The sequence below is a fragment of the Temnothorax curvispinosus genome, unplaced genomic scaffold, assembly GCF_003070985.1.
Source record: "Temnothorax curvispinosus isolate PA1 unplaced genomic scaffold, ASM307098v1 QBEX01008716.1, whole genome shotgun sequence".
NCBI lineage: Eukaryota > Metazoa > Arthropoda > Insecta > Hymenoptera > Formicidae > Temnothorax > Temnothorax curvispinosus.
The window spans coordinates 166,933-193,334 of record NW_020218496.1 but is presented as its reverse complement, the minus strand read 5'-3'; the positions used below and the strand labels follow the sequence as shown (position 1 = coordinate 193,334).

Here is a 26,402-nt window from a genome sequence, read left to right as displayed (position 1 = left end):
GCCGCCCGCCGCCAAGAGACGAACGGCGTCGGATTGAAAGTGTCATTATAAACGCCGGCCATAAATCACAATAGCGTTGGCACGAACTCGACCGCGAGCCTCCAGTTTGAAACGCGACGTCACTCCTAGCTATGAATCGCGTGTTGTTCCCTTAAGTTCTGAATTTCCGAAAAAAAATATATATATATTCAAATATCTCCTTCATTCTAGTATATTATTTCTAATATAATACTCTAATATGATATTTGTGAAGTCAATAGTGAGTTTCTCAAATATTCGAGTTTAAAAATTCTAAAAAAAAAAGATGTAAAATTAATTTCTATCACTTTCGAAAAATTAAGTAAAATAAATCCGTGGATAATAGGAGAGATCAACCCGAAGGAATGGAAATTATTCGATTATTCGCCACGACGAGAGTTCGTGATGGGATCGGCATCGCGAATGCTGGCGACGCCGTTTGTACAGCACTGTAAACAAGCGTTCGACAAGGTTACAGGGCGCGAGTAAATGGTATGTAAACCGTGTGCCGACTTCACCCTTGGCCTCTACCATCTCGGCCAAGTATCCCTCTCCCTTTCTCTTTCTCTCGCTCGCTCTCGCTCTCTCCTCGCACTCCGCAAACTCCATTAAAACATTATCCACGTGCCGATGCGCTCGGAAAATCAGACGCGACTATCCAGCTTCCGCGGCGTATTGATATTACATCCCACTATGGACGTCCTCGTGCGGTTATACATGCATACAGATATATACATACGTACACATATACATGTATCTATATAAAATATATATCTATATATGTATGCATACACATGCACGTACAAACTCGAATCTCCATTCCGTAGCCGGGTGCGCCCGGGATCGACCGACCGTCAGGCTTTCGGTTTTCGAAAAGGGTCGAAAGCCGCCCCCGTAAACACCGCGGGATGGTATACGTCGGTTAAAAAAAAACTGTCGATATAGTCGCGGCGGTGTGGACTTTTCGTTCGCGAAAATGTCGAAGGGCATCCGCCAGAAGCATCGGTTTCTCGAGTAGTTGGGGAAATACTGCGGGGGCATTCATATCGACGGTGTAATCGTGTTTGTCTGGGAATAGATTTTACTCAAGAGCAAGCGTATCTCAACGATCACGATATTGATATCCATCGTGCGGAAACAGCAATCCTGTCGTTAGATGATTAATCGTTAGAATTGATTTTGTTGTATTATTCGTGTGATGTAATAAAACTGTAAAAGAGTAGCTTTTGAAAAATTTTCTGAGATTCGAAACTATGGAAAAATGGAAATGTAACATGTGGAGAGAAAAAACGAGAAACTAAGTAAATAACGGCGGATATAATTCGTCGACTTCGTCCATCGCGTCGGCGTCGCTTCGGGAAATAGGATTAGACAGCCTCGGGCGATTTTTCTTGATTCGCGCATTTTCCCCTCTGTTATTTGGACTGGAATCGGCAGAATGAAGGACACGCTCTCGTTTGATGTCACGCGAAAATTAATTGGAAAAATGTCACGAGTTTTTTGAACTCTAGACTAGGAGAACAAAAAATCGAAGAATAGAAAATCTAAAATTAATACATTCTTAATTAGATAACATAATATATACTGATACTACTAAATCTTGTCTTAAAAAAAAAAAACGTTCAAAAATTATATTTTCTCATATCCTCAGCGAATTAAAATACATAACGTAGATATGACACACGATGATCGTGAAGATGCAAATTTTTCGGACCCGTTAATTTAACCGCGAACAAAAGCGAACGGCGATCCGTTTAATTTTCATTTATATCGCGCAAATCAAACGTACGCGGGGACGTCGTTCGGTATCGGATTACCGTCCCCTCGATACGCGGACGTGCTCGCGGAAAAATTCGTTGACACACGCGTGCGTACACACGCAAAACACGCGCGCACGCACACCGCACACACATGCCCGCGAATCCGGCTTCGACCGCGTGCACCGGTATTACGCAAAAAACAACGCGCGCCTGTCAGGGGAAATAAAACAAGGATCAGGTAAATAGCGACGATCCGTAGATAATTCTGTTTTGTTTATCACTGCCGCGGGAAATGCGATTTCGTACGCCACCGACTGACGCGATTTGTTTTTATATTCAACGTATATCCCGCCCGCGCTTCTCCGCGCGGTTATGTATGTGTAATTCAGCGGCACTGTGGTGCTCCTGCGGTATCTTGTGCGCGCAATATACGGATTATCGATTACACCGTTGAAATACGGATCCGCTCCTCTAATTAATGATTTTATTTAAAGCTGAACGCGAAACCGACATCGATATCGACAATCGTCGAGCGATTTTCATTTTCGTATACATTTAGAGCGGCGAAAGGATCATTATTCTGGTCTTTATCTTTATCTAGTCGCGATCTCTCGTTTTAAATGACGGTGCGGCTCGTTTGCTGGTCGCGCCCACGGCATTTAGGTGGCAAGATCGTCATCGCCGTTTAATTAAATCGAAAAACCGGATAGTCATTAATGACAAGTGGCGCCCAATCGCGATGACTCCTTAGTTTTTATTGACCCCACGCTGGGCCCAGCCGCGAGGGTCGGGACCGCTCGCGGGGATCCCCTCGATATGGCACCTATAACGACAATCGCGCTGGCAAAGGTCCATCGTTGCCGAATGGAACACAACGCCTTCTCAAATCTTATCGATCGCACAGAAAGAAAACATGTAATGGATCACGGCCTGCGACGACTTTCTCGTCGACACGCAATGAGTTTATCGATTTTCCCGAAATCCTCGAAGAGAAAGAAAAATACTTTCCGAGTCATTATCGTCTGAAGCGATTTTAATATCTGCTTAAGATTTCAAATCGCAATAAAACTTTCATATAAATTAAGTTTGTTTACCCGATTAAAAAGAAAACCACGGACTTGTAAAGTTTTTTCTTTTTTTTTCTCCTTTGTCAACGATTTTATCATTTTTCTTCTAATTTCACGTACAAGTTTTATTTCTGTAAAATTCCACAGATTTAATTTAATTAGCAAATTGTAGAAATATTTAATAATCCAATTCTTAAAAAATGACTCTGACTCAGATCGTGAAAGAATAAACAAACTTTACATTTGTTCAAGTCTATTAGACGCATCACAATTTTGACAAAGGATGAACGATCGCGATATCCTTCCTAAAAAAATAACCGCGTTACTCCAATCTCTTATCGTTCATTCACGTGCGGCGAATATCAATCGCACCACACCGATGGACACTCTCGATCGTCCCGTCCGGCAAGTGCGGAGCTCGCAGATTGATGAAGAGCGGCGAGGGGGCAGATAGGAGAAAAGCATTAGCGCGCAACACGTTCGATTAGCGTTTTCGTCGTATGCGAAACACAACGGCCGCCGCGCCGCAGCAGATCCGCGATACGATCTGCGAGTCCGCGGCTAAGTCCGTCGGGGCTATAAGGAGATCCATAAACTTTCGTGTCCCGAGATAGTAATCGTCAGGTGCGAAAAGCGTGACGGTTCTTAGAGGGAAAGCGTCCGCCGCCGCGCCGGTCCCTGTTGGTATTGGATGGGTGTTCCCCACGACGAGACGACAACGATGAGCGTGCGCACACAACCTGCGTCGCTACTACGTTCGACACCGTGTCCAAGAAAGCGTCGACGTTTTTATTTTTCCCCTCCTTTTTTGTAAGTGCGCACACGGAGCGCGCGATTTCCGGCCACGATTGCCATAACGCGATACCGTAGCGCGCGCGAAGCGCGTACCGAGGCGACGAACGGCCGATGATCCGCTCTTTTGCCTCATTAAGGAACGTTGCACCCAAGGTAACAATAAATCTCCGTGGCGATGCTTATATCGATTTCACGACGATACGATACGTCGATTTGTCATACGTTTATCCGGCGTTTATTGTACGCGATTTATCAACCGTCCGATCTCACGTTCGTATCGTGAACTACGATTATTAATTTAAGGACGAGGGGGTGGGCGGCGAGGGGGGGATAGTTAATACAAAATGCATCCCACGTATCGGTGCTCACGCGCGCATACTTTCGATAACGCCGCGGCAAGGAATCGTGATTCAATGGCGTCAGACTATCAATAAATAACCGTATCGCGATGTAATAATTCTATTGGAATTCACGACGCGCTGTCGGTGATTTTTGCGTGAATTTCTGCGTGTCTCGTTGTTCGCTCCCTTTCGCGGCAACGTGCAGGACAGCAATGTTACGTTAAATTAGTATTTTCTTTAAAGTCATTTCTGAATAAGGAACTTTGTGAGTCCGTTGTTACATAAACATTCGTAGAATAGTTAATTAACCGTTATACACGCAGTTCTTCTACTATAATTACTCGTTTTATAATATGAAAATCTCGAAATGTTTGTAACGGTGATAATAACCTAACTATATAATTGATAGAAAAATAAAAGAAAAAAATATATATTCTTTTCTCGAGATTTTTTTTTATTTGATCACAAATGAACATGTATTACTGTTCGATTACGAACTGAGAGTTCATTTGTACAACGCACCTTGCATCGAACTACTTATGACCGTCCACCACCTTCGCAACATCAACTTTCTCCTCGAATATCAAAGTGCAACTCGAATCGGATTATCCGCACAACTGCACTACAAAGTAGCCCGTATTAAGTTCTGGATAGTATCATATATACGTGTGTATAGAACGGAGTGCATTATGCATCTCGCTTTAATCTCAGTCGTACAGTTTGAAACAAATTGAGTTCCACCTGATTATACACGTCTTGAGCAATGATGAAACATTATAAACCATGTACTTATTTGCGTAACATATGTAATTTTCATTATTTCAATCTGGTGACGAGGGAAAAGCATATGTAATCGATTTTTTTTACCAAGTTCGGGGGGGAAAGCCCTATAATCTCGGGGGGCACGCTACGAAATCGAGCGATCAACATCGCGTTGCGAGGATACCTGCGAATACTGTTCTCTTCTCGCCGCGCCGCGCCAGTAGCGTGCGGATGGTCCTCGTACAAGTCGAGACGGTACGACGGCGGCGGCAGCAGCAGGTTGATGGATGCCGGAGTCTCATGAGAAAATCCGGGTGGAGGGGGATACGCCGCGCGACTCATCGCGGTCGTCCTCGTATACTTGACGTACAGTGGTGGCACGGCACTAGTGGTGGTACCGGACTGACGACGGTGTGGTAGTAGTAAAACGATAGTGGTAGTAGCAATGGTAGTGGTAGAAATGACGCGCTGGCGGTGCTAGTAGTAGGGTCGATTGGGAGTGGGGAACGGTAGGTCCGGTCGCGAGGACGGATGGGGGTAAGTAAGTACCCTCGGTGCCACGGCGACCCTAGGTTGCCTCGACGATACCGGAGACAGAACCGGAGAGAGAAGGACAGAGCGGCGGTGGGGGAACAGGGGGGGACACCCGAGTCCGCTCGAGGGGACGACCGCGGGTGACGGAGTGAGAGAGAAAGAGAAATCGAGCCGCGAGAAAGGGAGACACGACGCGAACGGAGATAGACGAGAGAGAACGTGTGCGGGGGTGGGAGTACCCGGAGCTTGGGACACTGGTGGGGCACGCGAGGGGGACTGGATAGGGTGGGGACATGGTGGGAGAGGAAAGGGACGACAGAGGACGTTTGTCCACATTCACCCACCGATACACACGCGCTCACACGCACGCGTGCACTACCGGCAAGAAGGTTCTTTTCTGACCTCTCTCTTTTCCACTTGCTCGTGTTTCAGCGCTGGCGCGACTATCAAGCATCCACCACCAACAGCAGCAACAGCAACAGCAGCAGCAGCAGCAGCAGCAGCAGCAATATGCTCAACAACAGCAGCGGCTCGGTGGTGGTGGTGGTGGTGGTGGGGCAGGTAGTGGGGATGTCGTCTCCAGCCCTCGCTCTACTGGTAGGGAGGACAAAAGCGTCGTAGGGAGGGTAAAACACCCGGCGTCGGTGACGACGACGGCGGCGGCGGCGACGACGACGACGGCGACGCCGACGACGACAACGACGACGATGACGGCACCGGCGACTGGTAGTGCAGCAAGTGGAGGAGGGGGAGCTAGCGGTGGTGGAGGTGACGGCGGCGGCGGAGGTGGCGGTAGTGGTGGTGGCAGTGACAGTGGTAGTGGTGGCGGCGGTATACCCGGTGGGGATCGTAACGGCGGCGGCGGCGGCGGCGGCGGTGGTGGTGGAGGTGGTTGTGTCGGTGGTGGTGGCGAAGTCGCGGAGAAGGAGGAGAGGCCACCGGCTTCAGAGACTGTCGAGCCGACGGCCGCGTTTGACGTCGCATCCCTCGTACTCTACGGCTCGCGCGCACTGCCGATACGCCTTAAGATCTTGCTCGATCAGTTGTTCAACCAGTTGCCCCCCGCGCAAGTGACACGTATACTAGCTGCCTTCGGTTGGACCCACGAGGATTACACGCGAGGATACATACTGCAGGTGAGTTTGACACCGCCGAATTTACGCACGACACGTTTCCGCGCTCCGCGATCGAGAAGTCGTTCCTTCGCCGCGAGGTGACGATACGTCGCGAATACATCCGCAGTACACGCGCGATACAACGACGCGACGGGACTTTGATGTATCGTACTTGGACGCTCGCCGGTGAGACACGCGGTTGACGTTTCGCGCGCGCGACGAAGTCAGCTGCACTCCGAATCGGGATGTACGCTCGCCGAAGAGCGCGTTTTTGACTTTTGGATTACCTCCAGACGTGACAGCGATCGCCAGGAACGATCATTACCTCGGTGACATCTTCTGCGAATAAGTGCTTCGGGCACTTTGGCACCCGACATATAACCCGACGAAATCCATACCGAAGAATATTTTCGCGAACGCTGACGCGAGTCGAGACCTTTCAAACTGTCGCCGCGTTATATAACGATTGTCTTCGACAATTCCGTCTAATTAGGCATAATAATCCTCTATTCACTTTATGCGCGATGGTAAATCGATTCCTGAAATTAAACACGGACGTCAACGTGCATTAATCTCTTCGTGTCTCCGCGGATAAAAGAAATAAAACGCTTCAGTTTTACGGTGATTATACGGTGATTATAAAATACAGTCGCGTGATAAATCGGAATAAACGGAGGAACAACGAAAACGACGACGACGACGACGAAGACAAGTGAGAGCGGAGAGTTGAACGACGAACAGTGCATCGAAAGTGTCTCGTACATTGGTGTGAGTGGTGCTAAGCGACATCGGAGCAACGGTTCGAGATATCGGTACCTGAAGTGAAATACCTGCGCGGTAACATGTAAATCCTGATGGGAGTCCCGTCGGACGCTACATCGAAGAGGACGGAAACGACGAAGGAGGAGGAGAAGAAGAAATAGAAGATCTGCTCTCGCGAGAAGGATCGACCCGCCGATCGGAGGAGGCAATTTGGAGCGACGAGCGCGATCGGAGTTACGCGTCAACAAAGTGATAATTTCTCAATCCAAGATTTTCCTGGAAAAAAGACTCAAGCTGTTTGAAAATATCCAAGTTATCGAAAGTGATGCTCTCCTGGTGAAAAAACGCTGTCACTTGAACTCGAAGTCAGCGGCTGTGCAGCTGTCATATTTTTTCAAATATGATGTTCTGAGATAAACTATTGCACAAAAATGTTGCTAATTACGATGCAACTGAATTGAAATTGTAGCTACGCTTCTCCGTAAATATCGCTATCTGAGATTTCGACACTTTTGACTAAATCACGATTTCTTAATGGACAATCTTTTCATCGACATCGCAGTGATCGCAATCTACTCCAGTTTATATTTACTGCTGATTTCTGCGAGGATCACCGTAGATCATCACGCTTTCTTTGGACCAACGAGTGAGAAATCGGAATATATTGATGGACTGTTCTTTAATCGATAGTGTGCATCGATCAGTGAGAAAACAGTGAAACTTTAACGCCGCTACTTGATCGATTTCCGACCGATGATGTCACACCTGAGACTGTATCGTCGTTTAAAATGGTGCAGTTTGTTTAAACTCGAACAGTCACTGTGAACGGAAGTTGAAACATTTCGTGAAACTACAAAGCGGTAAAAAATGTCGATCGTTTAAAATATTTAAACAAAATCGTAAATATAACACGCGCTAAACGATGCTTCCTAATAATTAATAAACGTGACGTTCAATATTAATCGAGCAGACGTAATTATACAAACGTTTAAATTGCGATTTGTAAAATTTAATTTAAAAAAAAAACTAATAATTGAATAAATTATGAATCGAGAAGTGATAATGTATCACAATATCCGATCACTCAAGTGACACTTCGCGGGATAATTATCGATAAATCATTTTTGTATCATAAAATTATTATCTTTTTTTCCCTCTTAATTATTTTTTTCTTCTCTACGGCACGTAGCGCCGGACGCGATATGTGAGTGATTAAAATTGAAATGACATTCTGAGATAATTTTCCAATATTTCCTCGTACCGTGCTCTACTAAGTTTATCATCGCTTTGCTTTCTTGAAATAATTACCAGTATTCTTGTATTTCATAAAGGTGTCAATTTTGTGACATGTAACACAATCTGCGAGTAATCATAGAAGTGACAACAACGAAGTCATTATTCGTCGCAATGTGCTTCTACCGAGATAATAAACGGCCGACCTTGACATTCCATTGAAAAAGGACAAATAATATTTATAGTAGTAATATCAATTTCATAAAAATGTCCGTCAGTCGCTACGTGCACAGCGTAAGGACTCGTAACTTACCGGGCGACCAAAACAAAGACGATATTTGAAATGACAGAACTCGTTTCAACACATCTCGCGATATAATTACCTATACTTTGATCTTGGCTCACAAGCGGTAATTGCAGTGGAGCGATGACGCATTGAGATAATTGCAGCAGAATTTCGCAGGATTAAAGCGCGATCTTCCAACGGTCTCGCGGAGATTTTACGCGACACGTACATACAGAGAGCGCGGTGCACTTTACCCCCGCGCAACGCCCCGAAAACGCACGCGCGCGCACGACCGGTGCGTTAATCTCGCGAGGCGCGCGCGTTAGGAAACGGGGAGTATCCGTGTAAACTGAATTGCGCCGATGTCGGCGTGAAATTAAAACGTACGGGAAACCGGTTTCTCTCGCGGACGCACTTCTCGCGTACATAGGTATATACGTATATACGTATGCAACGCGCGATGCGCTTATCCGTTCGAGCGGCTCCGTTGCAAAGGCGTGGGTAACGCTGGACGTTTAATTCGGAATAAATTTTAGTCTCTCTCTCTCTCTCTTTATCTCTCTCTCTCTCTCTCTCTCCCGGCGAGAGGGACGGCAGAAAGAGGGAGAAAAAGGGGGATAGAGAGAAACGCGATATCGGGGACTGTCGTTCACGCGTTCGCAAACGCACGCGACGTGCGCAAAAACCTTGGAAGAGTTCCCCGCGAAACGCACGAGGGTTGTCATCGAATGAGCGGCGCGGTGACACGTGCGGGCCATGTACGCGTGCACGCTATCGCACGCTCTCGTTTTGTTTACGTTTCGTTCCGTCGAACAAATTTAAACCGAAATTTAAGCTCGTTAGAGCTCGCGTGACGATACACTTCGAAACTCTATTAGCTCCGTACTTCTGCCGGTGCTTACGGCGGACCGTTTGTACCGCCGCGCCGTTTAGGTATTTTGTCGCCATAAGCGAGCCGGACGAGGACACGCGATTATCCGGAACGGATGTCGAAATACACGCTTCAGTAGTAATCCGTTACGTCTTTAACAGGTTCGAAGCGCCGAGATTGACACAGAGCTAACTCTCAGTTACGATAGGACCGAATTAACGTCGTAGTGCTAACGGAGAGAGTGTTTTCTAGCTACTTTCGTGATTACTGTCAAAATACAACTTTGCACGTGACATTGCAGTGAGTAAGATTTTTCAAACAGCATTTTACGAAAATTTTACATGTGCCGCTATTTATATTTGCATTAAATAATTTTTCTAATTAATAGATAATTGATAACCATGCAATAAACAAAATCGCGAAAAAAAATTATAATATCAAAATAAATATATTTAACTCTTCAATTTCTTTTATGTTTCTCGCATGGAAAATAGAAGAGAGTTTTATATAGAAATAATTGTGCGCGAAGTAATTGTAATAGTTGCCGATAATATCGATACATTTACATATCATTTACATATCGATTAGCTGCAAAATCCTCGTAGTCGGTTATTAGAGACGTCACGATTCTCGAGTCGCTTGATTCCGATGATCTGCGACGAAACGGTTTGTAGAGGATAGTCGAGAACTACAGGCATCCGCTTAGAATTTGCATTTCCTCGGGCCGTTGATAGCGTTTTCGCGGTCAAACGCTGCTTTATGACTCATTATAGAGGCATTTTCATCGGGTCGCTAATTTCTAATTACCCGTCTACGACGCGAAAGCATCGTTCCGAAGAGGTGATCCATCGGAAATTAAGAAACTTGTATACCTCGCTTCGGATTTGCATCCTCTTTCACATCTGGCGAACTTCTTGCGGTCGAGCGCTACTTTACGGCTCGTTACCAGAATAACTTCCCCCGAGTCGCGAGACTTCCTGAACGAAGTTCAATCACGATCCGCGGCGCGCAGGTGTCACGTCAGGCGAACAATGTACGAGAAATCGAGGCTTCGGGCTCTGCGCCGAATTTGCATTTCGGTACGCGAGTTTATCCGTGACCGAACGCTGCTTTGTGACTCGAGAGGCTTCCGAGTAATATTAAGACTTCCTGAATCTGTATCGCGATAGTGTCCCTTGCTGGTGAATCCGTTATTAGAAACTCTGTCACGAGTCTTGGAATTTCTACACCGTGATCTGTAAGACGGGAAATTTACCTCGCGGTATGCAAATTATTCGCGGTATAAAGCGCCTCATGTTTCCTGACCAAACTATCTTGTTCGAGTGCACGAGACACCGTCTGCATCACGACGCGGAGCGCAATAGTGTCGAGATAAATCTTCGCCTAGCGGAGTATTTGCTGTCGGAATGCATACAAGACTTTCTTAATCATGATCGATGACGTACAAGTGTCGTTTCCGCGGTACGATCCGCGAGCAACCGGGAACTCGAGCCGCGCGCTCCGGATTTGCATCTGCTGTTCTGCTAGTAAAGTTTTTCGCGGTCGAGGGCCGCTTTATGGCTCGGCCACGTCGGAATGCTCCTTCCGACGAGGGGAGATCGTCGTCGTGGACGCGAACGTGGAAACGGTAAATCACAGCTCGCTGAATATGCGACGGCGATCGCCCGGTGTACGCGTCGACGAGAAGCAGTTTCGCAGTCCGTGGAGGCCAATTTCGCACGTTGCAGCTTGTGTTGTTCGGCTCTTGTCCGCTGCAACCGTTTCCGTTGCAGCGGACCCGGCCTCTAGCAACAGAGGCGAAATCAAATGGGATTTTACAGGAGCTCGGTCGGCTGCAACTTTACGACGAATACCGCGATGGAGGAAGAGGCAACTTAGGAACGCGAAATCACCTCCTTGCCGTCGTGGCAGCGCGAGATTTACGAGCGAGTTGCGCGTCGGCGAGCGAGCTGTGCGAGTCGAAAGGATCCGCGTCCAGGCGATCCTCGATCGACGACCGGAAAAATATCGCGCTAGCATCGCGATAAGCAAAGCGGACGATCTCAGAAACGAGGCTCTGACGAACAGCGCGATGACAGTAATAACTCATCAATTTAGAACCGTCTCTTTCGCGGCTCTATTAAATATTAATGTCCGGTGTTTATTGGCGACAAGTTTTAATTGTCCTATAAAGCGTCCAATTTCATTGAAATATAACAACGATAAACGCTACGTATATCCTCGGAATTGAAATTGCTAATATGTCAAAATTTCACGAGCAAAATTCTATGGTTGTGACAGAAAGAAAGATCGAGAGCAGTTTTGGTTAACTTTACGGGTATCACCGGAATCATTATCATCAAACAACATATGAATGTTGATATGCGACTATGACTCTTCACATATCTTGACAGCAAACATCCGTACAAAGATTGGGAAGCTTGACAAATTCCTCGCCGATAAGCAACGTTTATCGGCGAATGCCGATTCCGAGAGAAACGAAAGTTTTCCACGAATCGTAAAAACCGATGCATTCTGTTTAGTAAAAATTGAAGTGGAAACGTAAATGCGTAAATCACATAGAAATCATGTATTCGAATCGCAAAGATCCTTTTACGAATCAAACATTTTCCATGGATTTGTTATAAAGAGGCATCATTTTTTGAAATATGTATGAGGAGCGACTTTTGTCGAAATATCCATTTCAAAATAATTGTTATATTTTACTATTAATATAATAAAGATAACGATGTTACCGGAAAAGCAATGACTTACTCGTAATTTTTTACACAAGGATTGGCGATGAGTTTCTAAATTACCGGCGATCAAAATTAACGACTGCTAATTAATACACTTGCATACTTGAAACCGATTTAGATGCTCTCGCTACGAATGGATTCTCTGAGATGATTTTCGGCGATACGTCTACCAAGGCGTTTTCAAAGAATCTCCATTCGCCGATTGAATTCAGACAGAAGCGTCAAGGACGACGGACGAGTGGGTCCGTCATCTCGGTGGTCCAGCAATTCAGGACCCAAAACCCGTCAACGATTGCCTGACCCAGGATCGGTCGTCATCGCGGGGTATCGCGAGGAATCGAAAGTGGCGACGTAAGGCAGACAAGGGACGGGGCAATCGGAAACCGGTAAAGATGGTAGCCCGGAGCCGATCGACCTGTCATTACTCCACCTCGATGGGAGCATGAACCAAAACCGTAAATTACAGAGCATCCCGAGCGAGCGGAGACGATTTGAGGGTACCCCGATCCAAGAACTGTTTGCTAGATGAGAGAGAGGAGCGAACGGGAGCGACGAGAAGAGAGAAAGAGAGAACATCGCGATCGATCACTCTCGGGCGGAAATGCAAAATCCGTTGCGCGCAATTGGCGAATTAAAACTTCGACATGCCATTTACGAGGCTACCGAAACGATCGAGTCGGAATGACCGCGTTCGGCGACGGCGACGGCGACGGAAGACAAACAGGAAGATATAAGTATTCGAAGGAGAAAAGGAGAAGCGGGAATATAGGGCGATCGAGAGGCAATATGATAAAAATTACAGAGCGCGAGGACCGAAGCGGGGTCGATTTCTGACACAAAAAGCAACACGACGAGATTGTCGGACGTGATCGAAATGCGCGAGTCGAGACGTTGATCGGCGATCGTGAATATTCCTTGCACCGTCGTCGTGCGAATGACGGCGCGATTCGAGTGGTATAAATAAAACTGGGAAAGGAAACAAATGATGATTCTGTTGAACCGCTTCAACACTCGCGATACACGTCACGGCGTATATACATATACATCGGGTCCTTCTTCGCGAAAATCTAAATAAACCGCACGGGCAAAATTTATAGATATACATTTTTAGTCACAAACGTACCCTGTAGCTCTAAATCTTTTCTTCGTATTCGTTCCGCGCGCGAGCCGCAGAAGCGACTTCCAAAACGCTCTCCAAACGCTCTCTCCTACTCGCGTCTTTCTCGTGAATTCTAAAATGTGACTTTAACGAACGCGCGCGCGTGTGCGTGTATGCGTGTGCGGGAAGTATCAAAATTCCGGGAGCGTCAAATAACGCATTAACGTTTATTTGTATTAACGGTGAGCGCGCCGTTACTCATTCGCGATCCGCGGCGATACGGCTAATCGCCAACGATTGGCCGCGATGTCTCCGGCTCAGGGAAAGACGCGAGAACGGCGTTCTCGTGGACGACGGGAAACGTGTCTCGAATGTAAATCGTTCCACATGGCGCTTTGGCTCGGACGAACGCGCGCGCGCGCACGCACGCACGCACACGCTTAACGCATCAGGATGCACCTTCGGGGTGTGGATGCGTTTTCGGAGCCCGGCGCCCGAGGCGATCCTCGGGCGAATTATCCGACGATAATGTCGGCGTTAAACGTACAAGATCGAGCGATCAGAGTCACATTGTTCATCCTTCGGTCTCGTACATGGCAATTCGACCGGCCGCCAAATCGCTCGCGGCCGAAATAACTTTGTGCTCTTTCTCTTTTTCCTTTTCTCTCCGCTTTTTCGGGATACAATCTCTCTCGCTCTCGCCCTCGGTTTGTCACGCATTCACGATGCACGTTTGGCGTGCTGTGAACGCGACCGCGCCCGCGTTTCTCGCGAGTTTTGTCAATACGTTAACGATTAATGTCTGCGAAAATTATTCGCCGCGGCTGTTTAACGGAGTGTCACGTATGTCGGATGTATTGCCGCGAGACTTGTGCGTGGTTACGCCGGAGAGGCTCGGAACAAAAATGACGCAAGCAGAAAATAGATCAACGCGCGCATTGCGTATCGCACGTAGTTTCGAGATCGCGCTTGTAAATTATCATCTTGGCGGAGCGTGATGCAAGCGCTATCCACGGGACTTCCTCTGTCAGCTTCAAATATAGCGTAAGAATTCGTCCTCTTATCGCATATTTTTTTCCAAACGCTGAAGATTGAACGTTGTCCAGATAATGTTTGGTGTCAGAGGAGACGAGGAATCGCAAGTGTCACGTTTAATCGAGAAATTTCGATTCCAGGAATCAGCTTTAGACTTCAACGAGATTTGCGAGTACAAGTTGACGCGCCGTCGAGGCGGAATTTTTCAAATCTGCATATTTTGACAGTTTTGTACATCAAGGAGGCTAAAATGTAATAGAAATATTATAATATATTATTAAAGCTAAATAGCGCGCGTCTGTAACGTCTAGTGAGAAAAAAAAACGTCTCCGAGTCGCGAGTCGGACGAAGCCGCGAAAGGCGCCATTTTCCCGGCTTTCCTCGTCGCGCCTCCGGTGAAACTCCGAGGCGTTTGCGTCGCGGTTGCGTTTTACGACCGTGCCGGCGACCGACGGGTTTTCTCCTCGCGATCGTCGCGTCGCTAACGAGTGCGCGCGCCCGCGCGCGTAAGTAAAGTCGAAATAAAACGGCGCAGTTGCCGCGGCCCCGCGACAAAGAGCGCGCGAGGGAGCGTGAGTCAAGGGGGACAACAAACGCTGAAGAGGAGCGAGAGGGACAGAGATAGAGAGGTGGACGGAGGATAGACGCAGGTAGCTGCAATCCAATTTAGCGGCGGATATCCAGCGCCGAGATCTTTACGATTTCTACCCACGAATAAGACAGGGCCCACTTACCGTGAAATCATATGCAGTGTCCAGTCACGGATGCCATTGCCGCCGCCGCCGCCGCCGCCGTCTCCTCCTTTTCCTCCTCCTCCGCTCCACGAAGTTCCTTCGCCATCGCGCCGATCGCCGTCGCCGCCGCCGCCGCTTCTTTCGCGGTGAAAACCAAACTGCGTCGTACTCCGCGCCGGTCACCGCGCCGTCAGATGGCGCCACCAACTGGAACGATTTGGATCCGCGCCGATGCGCCACGTACCGCTCCGCTGTAATCAGCGTCGTTATATCTAACAAATTAATGATTCTCGTAAATTGCAAATTGTTTGTTCTTGATTTACCAAAAAACTGAAACTTTTCCAGAATCTAAATCGCGCAGTTGATTTTTTTAAATAATTACTTGGCGCTCGAAGAATTCCATCATTTAAATAATTTTCTTGGTGCAACTTGTCGATCGTTTCTTTTTTTTTAATGTCCCTTAACGATAACAGTCTCGTTATCAATTGACGACTAATGATACAGAGTAAACAATGCACAGATACAGGGAATTGCGTGAACGACGCGAGAATTACGCGAGTCGTAACGCGCGGGACACGAGGTTTGAGGGAAACGTAATGAGCGAGCAAGTAAAACGAGGTTTATCTTACTTCTCCGGCTCTCGTAATTATCTATTATGCAATAACGCGGTAATGGTTCGCGTCTTGTTCTTAACGCCTCCTTTATTCCCGGGTACCACAGCCACCAAAGTTCCCAGGATCGCGCGTCGCGTTTTCGTGCACGTCTCCGCGAAGCACTCTCAGACGCACGTTGTGATTTAAATTAACTGTGCACCTATCCGAATTTAATTAAAGGCACCTTGAGCTTTTTCTAAACAACGCAGGTGGTCTTCGGACGTATACGTTTCGCACTCGGTGTAATCGTCGCGTATTTATCTCGCGAAGTTTCGATTAAAAATCTGTGATTTTACACGCCGGAAAACAAGAGAGTCTTTCAATATTGTCGATATTTCGAAACCAAATGTATATTTTAATAAAAGTTCTTTAATCTTGTTAATAAACGGGTTGCTCTTCTCTTACAAAATAATTGTACAATACATTGTTCGAAATAAAACTTTTCAGATACGGAGCTTTACAATAGGATTTGAATTCTGTTTACACCGGATAATTTTTAATGTATAAAAGAAAATAATTTTTCATTTGAATGTTAAGTTTTTTATTAAAGCAGAGCGCAGGAATCGGAAGAGATTTTCCTGGTTTTAAATATTAAATTCTATTCGTGAGAAGTTTTTCTAATTTTAACATTAAATTATTCTTATTAATTCTATTATTATTATTACTATAATTATTAAGATTGAAGTGTATATTCGAAAGATGTACTATAATGAGGATTCTCCGTCTTTGGCTTTTCCTCGTCGTGAGACCTCTTTTACACCGACCTCGCCCACACTCATTTCGCGTCCTATCGGACACGCGGGAGCACACGGAACGGCGAAATTCCACGCCGCGGAATTTGTAGGAGGTGGCGAGAAGGGAGAGACGCGCGGGATGTGGGATGGGAGGGAAGGTCGAGAGCGTTGTCGGAGCGGCGGGCCTCATTCGCGTGCGGGATTAAAATTCGAGTCCCACGGTATACGGTAGTCGTTGCGTTTCTCTCAGACACGATCGTCCCGGGTCCTTTCACGTAAGGACGAGAGAGGCGCGTTTAAGCGCTTCGCGGAACCCTTTTTTTTCCAGTCTTCTCTCCTCCCTCCACCCCTGAACGTCACGCACGTGTGTATGGCGCGGACCACGGCAGTATACACGGCGACGCACACACGCGTCGAATCCTTCGTGAAATAGCGGATCTATGGGAAAAGCATCCTCGGCCTTCGAGAGATCACCTCTCGAGGATCGACGGCCGCTAGAAATGATGATGATGAATGCGTAAAGTAGAATGAGACGTAAAGACTCTCGTCGGAATCTAGCACGCGTTCCTGTTTCCTTTTTTTTTCGATTACAAGATCTCGTGATGATGATACGAAGAGCGACACGAATTTTCAAGCAAAAATCGAGACGATTGTAATTTCGACGAGTTCAAACCTCGCCTATCACGATAGATACGCAGGAGAGAGAAAATCGACTCCTCGCCAAACGAAGACACCTTCCTCTCAGAAAAGTTACGAGTTTGACAGGATAAAGTATTTCTCGCCGAGCCACAACGAAATTACGCTAACGGAATCGAATTGCGAAATCCTGCATCTTGTTCGATTAGCACCGCGTGCCAAGCAATTTACGTAACTTTCAATAGAGCGAGATACCGTTGCGGGTCGGCCGGATTTTGTCGCCCGGTGATCGACAACGGGAGATGATGAATTAACGCGCGCATAGAAAAGAAACGGCGTGACGAATTCTCGCGGTCATCAAATGCGCGTCAAAAAATCTTGAAATTGCACGGAGAGACGACGACGAAGAGAGAGTGTGTCGCGCACTTCGCGGACACGCTGAGAAACGGTGTGACATTACTCCGCGCCTCATCAGGCAGATAATCTATGCGATCTCCTGAGAGAAAATAATACGCGACATACGCGACGGTCGCAGCTGTCGTCGCCACGTGAGGTTTAAATTACCGTCGGCGAGAATAAAAATCGGAAAATTACACTTTGCAATGTAGCGGTACGTTACGAGCGTCATTCATTGTCTTTCCATATGCTTTCAATTATCCTCTGCTGTGCGTTGTTTCAATACCGTCCACCGTTTGTCGTGCGAGCGTCGTTTAACATTTTTATGAAAAATTAATTTTTGCTCGTCTCAATGCACCGTGCGTGAGTGTCTCGTAAATTAAATTCGCTTGTTGAACATCTCTCGTTCGCACAAACGCGCGATTTAGAAGAATACAAACTATTTGCAATATTGATTGCTGTCTGATATATTAGCATATTTCGTAAATATCTTTTGATTTATTGACGTAGCTTTTCAATAGAACTATTTGATACTCCAAGTACTACTCTATCGTCTCAGATTCTTCACAATTTGGACCCACATGTCTTCTTTTCTTATTAAACCGATCAAAATTTTAGACTACCTATAATACGAAACTGTATTGTTTCTTGCGCGGTTTGTAGATACTGTTTACTTAACAAAAAAAAAAGAAGAATGTTTTACAAACAGCGAGTCTCTTTGCGAGACCGAGGTACCAGTCGAATACCATGACAGCGCCGAATCGATTCTATCAGGGAGAACAAAAACTTCGTGGCAGTGCCTATTATATCTGCCGGCGCGATCGCCGACATTCTTTATTTTTGCGGTTGGCCCGGGGCGAAAAATAACGACGTCGTTCCCGCGGATCGAATCCGGAGTGTCGGCCGGCGCGGTTACACGGCGCGCGGCGGTGTGTCCGCCACCGCTGCCGCCGGCGAGTGCGTCGTCTCTCGTTCCCGGTCGTGTGCGTGCGATATACACGGCGGCGCGTGCGCGTGCTTGAAGAAATATACAACTGGACGCGAACGCGAAAAGCGTCGCGGCGCTGGGCGTCCTGCGTTACGTCGAGCTCCGTCGGAATGCGTAAATATACAAGCTGCGAGGCGAGAAAGAGCGAGCGAGAGAGAGAGAGAAAGAGACAAACTTGCGCTCTATATACACGGCCACCCTGAATTTATAAGAAGCCGTGACTCCACACGAGCGCGATACGTGACGTCCGTGTGAAACGTCGAAAGCGTATCGCTAGATTTAATGTTCCTCTCGGCAGGATGCGTATCTCACCGAGAGAGGCCGAGACGAAAAGTTTGACCTTTGTCGAGTAACACGATCGCGAAATCGCGACGGAGAAACAGGGAACATCCGGTTTTCCAGTAACGTTTACCCAGCGGAAACAAAAGAAATCGCACGAACGAATTAAAATGGCACTTACACATAGAAAGATTTTTGTACACATTTCTCAACACCAAATATTATCATTTTCGATAATCTCTATATTTTCATACGAGCATCACTTTTGTACGAAGGCTCTCAGTTTCCAGCGAAACATAAAATTGATTCCGCGAGATTGACTGGAATTTGCCGCGAGATCAGATTATTCATGTCGCTGAGGTTTTCAGCGCAGCATAATGACAAATCGCTAAAACTCGATCCGCAAAAAGCGGATCGTTAATAGTTGGGTACGCGAGAGAGGAAGACAGATCGAGAGTATGTGTATACATATCCGTCGGGATGCAAGGTTAAATCCTTAACGCGTTTAAGTGCAATCTCGCTTGGCTAACAGGCGAAGCAGAACTAATTACCCGCTACATTAAGCGTCATCAATCAAACCTTTTTATTTATCAGCCGTTTTTTGCGCATTCCATTTCACAAAAGTAACGGAACGCGAACGGGACGCGTGACCTTCTACGGTTGACAATATAGGAAGCGTTTTTTTTTTATCGCGGCGTGTAATTACGGTCGAATAAGGATAAACGTTCCCCGTCCACCGTCGGCAATTGTGCGAATTGATCGACGATATCGCGTGTTCTTTACCGCGTGATTTGCGCATTTACGTAATTTCCCGCATAGGCTAAACAGTGTAATCTTGAGTATACCGTCGGTTTACGAACGCCGCGAAGAATGTCGTAGGAAACCGCCTCGGAAAAATTCTCTGTCCTTTATTTTATCACACTTTTATAGCGTTTTTCACTGGCAGAGCTGGTGCGCAATCAGTGCGCACATTAAAGCCGTTGTACACTGATTTAATCTCTAATATTTAAAGTAAAATGCAAATATTTCGACTGATAAAATACCCAGTACATATTTTATCAAATAGTGCAATAAAGAATATTGAGGATTTCATGATTTAACCCGTTTATATTAAACATACACTTTACGTTGGTTTGTGTACGACGGCTTTAATGTGCACTGAATGCGTACCAGCTCTGCCAGTGAAAAACGCTATTATACTACAAATTCTGCTCAAAAGTTTTAAAAATTTATAACTAATAACTTTAATTGATTTTGATTAATTTTCTCACAAGCGAACTTATATAAATTAGTGTAATTTTTGTTAACGCAATTTTTCACAATTAAATAAGTCGCTGCAATTACCTCGTCGCGTCGACAGAACGATTCTTTTGAGTGCTAAAAGTTTAATCCTTCTCGTCTTCTGTTCGCAGGACTCGCAGAACGGCCCGGTGCTGGACCGATGGAGTATCTGCTCGGCTGAGGAGGAACCGCTGGTCCTGCAGCAGTTCCTCAGGTTCGCCGAGACGCGTCCCTTTGTGCAGCAGCTGCTGCTGGCCGCCGGAACGCCGGGTACGGATGCTATGTCACCAAGCAGACGACCTTCGCCACCGACGATGCCACTAGCACATCTGCCACCTCCGTTGCATATGCTTCACTGTGGCCTACCACCGCCGGGTTCCCGGCTGCCACCTCCGCTACCACCTCCGCCGCCGCCGCCGTCGTCGTCGTCGATCTCGCATCCCTCGATGTCGCCAACGGCGCAGAAACACTACTCCTCGTCGACGGGGAATCCCGGCGGCGGTGTCAGCAGAGCAAACTCGCCCCCGCGCTCGTTGGACTCGCATCTAACGGTATCGCCATTGAATCGGCTGCAGAGCATGCAGCCGTTCGACTTCCGGAAGCTTGGCACCCTCGGACTGCCGGCGTTTCCGCCGTTACCGCCGCCGCCCCCATCCGCGGAACAGATCCTGCAAAATCGAAAGTCCATGAGGAATCCACAGAGTCCCCATAGTCCGCCTCATCACTCGTCCGCGGCGTCACAACTGCAGAGGCCGCACATGCCTGTCGCGCCAGTCTCCTCGTCGGCATTGACCTTCGGTCATCCGCTCTCGGTTGCAGTTTCTTCCGGGGCGCTACCACCAAGCTTTCCAACGCACTTCCCGCCACCGCCGATGGGCAAATCACCCGGCAGCATCGGCGGCGGACTTACCGTGCCCGGGGACGTGCACAGCGGCGGCGAGAAGAGCAGCGATTTCGGCTCGGAGGAGGACGAAGACGACGATGAGAACTCCGACAGCGCGTTGAACCTCAGCAGACGAGACTCCGCTATGTTGAAGCACGGGATTTCCTCCGAGCAACGGCATCCACCGCCGTTATCGCTCCAGGCCACACCGTTGGGCAGGCCGCCCGGTATACCTGGCAGGAAACCGCACTCTCCGGGCAAGCGACCGGGCAGCCAATGGGGCGCCGCCGCGAACATGCCGCCGAACCTCGGCACACCCTTCATCAATCCCACCACCGGCAAGAAGCGCGTGCAATGCAACGTCTGCCTGAAGACCTTCTGCGACAAGGGCGCCCTGAAGATCCACTTCAGCGCGGTGCACTTGCGCGAGATGCACCAATGCACCGTCAAGGGTTGTAGCATGATGTTCAGTTCGCGCAGATCGCGCAACCGACACTCCGCGAATCCGAATCCAAAGCTACACTCGCCGCATCTACGTCGCAAGATTTCACCGCACGACGGTCGCTCGTCCATGGCGCACGCCTTGGTACTGCCGCCGCAGGTGGGACTTCCGGTACCAGCTACCGGACTGAATCATCTGCCCTTCGGCTCGTTTCCGTTGCTCACACCGCCGCCGGATCTCCGCTCACCGGCGTCGCTGTGCGCGCTAGACTTCAAGCATCTAGATTTGTCGTCGCAGGCTGGTCAGGGTAGACCGTACGACGATGCGCTGCAGCAAAGAATGTCGAACACGTGTCTGTCGACGACCACGGCCTCGACGACGATGCCGGTGCCGATGTCGAGCGTCGCGGCGATCACGACCACAACAATGGCGCGAGGTTCGTATTCCGGTGGCGGCGCGTCCATTAGCGCGGTCTCGCCGTCCACTCAGGCGTCGTCCATGATACCAGAGGGTGAAGAGGACGATGACGACGACGACGGCGGTATCGTCGTAGTCGCAGAAGACGAGACCAGCAATCTGCCATCGAGGTTGCAGCGTGCCGACGACGACGAGCAGCCGGCCGACTTCAGTTTGGCGAAGCGGCCGAAGCTCTACTTCGGCGACATCGCCGACGAAGACATCGCCAGTAATCCCGACAGCAACGAGGACAACGATTCGATGGGCACGATCGACCAACAGCCCTTCTCCGTGAACCAACATTCGCTCAACTCGAGTTCCTTCCACAGCCGGGGCGTGCGCAAGAGGAAATCTCAGCATCCCACGAGGTGCGCTGTGCCGGCGGAAGTGCACTCCTCGTCCACCGATGGCGACTCTTCCAACGACGAGGAGCAGCGAATTCAACGGCGGTGTCTGTCGGACGGCATCGTCGCGCCAATAGCGGATTTTCAAAATCAACCGGAGGACATGTCGATGTCGAGGCTCGAGGCGGAGGAGCGGAAGATGCTTCCCGGCTCACCAAAGAATCAAAAAGGTGGCTTTCACGATCGCGAGTCGAACTCGCGCTCTCCGGACGTCGGCAACAGAGAGCGCGAGGTCGCAGCTAGCAATCGACGCGACACGCTCTCCTCTCAAGACAACGTGGAGGAGCTACCTCAGGACGAGCCGCGTGACTTAAGTTCGAGGGCGAGCTCGGTTAAGTCTCCGAAACGGCAGATTACCCCGGAACCAAAGAGCGACAACGCGCCGTCGTCGAGTACGACATCGAGCGGGGCGACGACGGTGACGACAACAACGACAACGACGACGAAGGATCCTGACGCGACGTTGTCGGAACTGAAAGATCGACGACTGAGCGCGGAAAGCGACGAGACGACGACGAGGGTGAAAGACGAGACGATCGCGAAAAAGGAACACGCCGAGGTGACGCAGGAGGACGGAAGGCCGACGAGCAACGAGGTGCACCAGGAGGACGAGGAGGACGACGATGATGAGCCCATGGAGGAAGTCGAGGAGGATGAGGAGGAGGAGGAGGAGGTGGACGACGCGCTGCGCAATCAAGAAGGTGAGCGTCCCGATGATCCCCCCCGTGCCCCGAGCTCGGTCGACAGCCGTCCGACGACAGCCGACGACCTCTCCCACGACTCCTCGACCAACACTTTGCGTCAACTCGAGTCCTTGTCGCAGGGTCGATGCGCGATGCCGTACGCCGAGACGCAGCGGGAGGCTTCGAGGTCTGGCCGCGGCTCTACCAGCCCTATCAGCCTCACGACCCACCAGGAGATCACCATGGACAACTCCTCACGTGGCTCTCGTTCATCCAGCGCCTCACCCTCCACAGCGGCCATGGATACGGACAATAGCCTGATCACGTACGCGCGCTACGAGAACGGCGGCTTTGTCAGCACCCAGGAGGTGCCGCTCGACCGTGAGAATCCGCGCCGTTGCACCGCCTGCGGCAAGGTCTTTCAGAATCACTTCGGCGTAAAGACCCATTATCAGAACGTCCACCTCAAGCTGATGCATCGCTGCAGCGTGGACGGCTGTAACGCGGCCTTTCCCTCGAAACGATCTCGCGATCGCCACTCGGCAAATCTCAACCTGCACCGGAAACTGCTATCGACCTCATCGAGCCCGCCACCACTTTCCTCCAGTCTGCCGTCGAGCCTGTCACCGCGCGTCGACGACTCGCAGATGAATCCGCTGCTGCACAACGAGTTCCTGGCAAGACTCTACGCGGATGCTAGTATCGGCGCGTTGGGTGCATATCCCTTAGCACCCGGACTGCCATCCGCGGTCGACTTGGCAGCTCGGATACCACCGCCGCACCCGCTCCTGCTGCCGCCGCATCTCGGCGCCACGTTCCCGGGTCTGTCCTCATTCGCGTCTCACTTAGCCGGCCTGAACGGCCTCACCCATCAACATCTAAATCACCTGACGAGACTGACCCAGGAACAGGGAAACAGGCACGCATCCGTCTCAGGCTCGCCCGTGTCCTCGCCGGGGTCGGACGATCGCAAGGAGGAGGCCAGGTGCACCGTACCCGGGTGCGAGCGGGTCTTCGGCTCCCGGGCCGTACGGGACGCGCATTCCAGGGACCCTCAGGCTCACCGTGACCTGCCGATCTTGTCCTCTAGTAGCGGCTCGTGACCGATCTCGTTCTGCGGCCGCAGACACGATTATTATCCTCTACTGTGATGCCAAAATCTTAACTCGGCGACTCGATTCGGCCGATCGATCACCGATGATCTCGTTTTTGATTAGGATCGGCAGATCTAGACGCGGTCTTCCCCACGAACGGGGCACGCTCGTTGCCCCTATTCGAACGTTCCATTCGAACGTGCGTAAAAACGTGCAATATCGAGCGGAGTGCGTGCGGAATGATCGAACCATCAACGTGGCCGACATGAAGCGGTCTCGTTGATCAACGCCTGCCCATGGAGTAAACGAGCCAGTTCCAATGCGGTAATATCTGCCTGCCAGTTTTTCCCATTTCTCAGACTTATACGTCAGAACGCAACACGCGAGTTGTTGGGCTAATCTAGTCAATTTGGAAATCTCGATTTCGTGCGTTGTCGGAAACGACGGTAGTAGTCGCGCGCTGAATTGCTGCCGGTTTATTTCGCTCGATTAATCGGACTAACATGCAAACTATTATGTGAACTAGCATCAATCTTTAAACTCGTAATAATGATGTTGAATTATTAAATCAAGAGAAATTTGAAGACCGCATACGTTTGACGAACTAAATTTTTCAAAAGAAACAAACGATTATTATAGATTTTTATTTGAACTAGAATGTTTTTTTGTAATGATACGCGGAAACACATCGCATAAAACATATTTTCGCTTTTTGAGCAAAATTAGATAATTTTAGTTTAAAATTGAAAAATTAGAATCTATACTTAAATATTTTATTATTTGTAATGTTTAAAGGAGAAACAATTTATTATTTATTCACTTTTGTGGATAACTTATTTATTTAATTTATTTAAATTTTATTGTAATTGTATAAAAAAAGTTCTTATTTCTATATTTTTATATGAATTGAACTTTTATTGAATTGTAAAATCAATGTTTTTAATCATGGAAGAATAATAATACACTAGAACATAATTATATGTTTAAATAACTTTTCTTCACTAAAAAAAAGTAGTATGAGATTCGGGAGTACTATATGTAAAAATATATTAAAATTATTTTTTCATTGCAAAAACAAAAATTGTGTTGTGCAATAGCATTGAAACCTTTGTTCATGAAGTCTGCTGGATGAAAACACAGAATCTGAAAATTTTTGGAAAAAGATTTTATGGGACTTCTGATTCTCTTGATTTAATCATCCGGTAAAAGTGTTTTCATATAAAAACGTGTATAAATATATATAATTATATACATATATATTTTTTTATTCAAAAACCTTTTGCCGGGTACAGAGCGAACGCACGGTGCAGCGCGCGAACGTATCCACAATATATCTCTTTTCGTACTGTTATGAAGAGTCGCATTGTAAGTACTGGCTGGCATAAAAGTTCAGGATTTGACTGGTCGACTAAACTGCCTGACTTTGAAGATCTCCACGTTCGCGTGGCGTGCGATCATTTCTTCTACGAGCGCGACGCCGAGAAACCGACGACGGAGCATGGCGAACCGTCGAACCCTCGATGGCCGCGTGTTGTTTCGACTGTCCGATCGTCGGGGGTTAACTTAACATAATCAGGGGTGAAAGAGAGGGTCGTCGGAGGGGGCGAGAACGGAGGACGAAAGCGTTAGAGAAGAGTGGGACTGAGTCCCCGGTCCCCGAAGGGCTAATTTCATCATCGTTGTGATAACGTAACGTTAGCGAATAACGCCACTATTTAACCAGTAACCAATTACTACCGCTGTATATAATAAACAGACCTAGTACCTTTCGGTGTAAATGCGTAAACTATATCATGACTAAGTTCTACCAACGCGCGCCCGACGCGATGCGGTTAACGACGATTAGTTTTGTAAATGTGAGAGTGAGTGAGAGAGAGAGAGAGAGCACGTTGTCGAAGGGAAGGGAAGGAGGGCGACGTGTGTCATGTCGCGACAACGGCAGCTAGAAGGAAATGCAATCTTAGTTTAAGGAGAGGGAGCACCCTCGAGAGCTCGAAGGCTGAAAGGATGGGGACGGTCGGGCGTTCGGTATTGATAGACGAGTGGATCGACCAGCAAATCAAAGCGACGGCGTCTCGCGCTAGATAAATGAGAATAGATAGATTTTATTTATTGTTCCCTAGAAATCCCATACACAAAACGCATACACACACACACACACACACACACACGAGACAAAGTCATACACAAAAATACATACGCACACGTATACATGTACATCAATACATTGTATCCGAGCGGCCAGTAGCGGGCACTGCCGCGCGTAACTTCCTCCTCTAGAACTTGTAAAATCGCGTTGTCGTTTTTACGTGGCGAATCAATT

The 26,402-nt window shown here is 48.2% G+C and overlaps 1 protein-coding gene across 2 annotated transcripts in view; it reads left to right on the top strand.

Annotated features, from left to right (window-relative positions):
* Positions 1 to 24,821, top strand: part of LOC112458133 — a 240,183-nt gene extending 215,362 nt beyond the window's left edge. The window contains exons 4-6 of one of the 2 annotated variants that reach the window (XM_025021579.1): positions 5,710 to 6,413; positions 20,249 to 23,003; positions 23,126 to 23,396. In XM_025021579.1, the coding sequence (XP_024877347.1) occupies positions 5,710 to 6,413; positions 20,249 to 23,003; positions 23,126 to 23,301 (3,635 nt within the window). In that variant the 3' untranslated portion in view covers positions 23,302 to 23,396. Of the gene's footprint in view, positions 1 to 5,709; positions 6,414 to 20,248 lie in introns of both variants that reach the window. The other variant, XM_025021578.1, reaches the window with a different exon arrangement.
* The last annotated feature ends 1,581 nt before the right edge of the window (positions 24,822 to 26,402 follow it).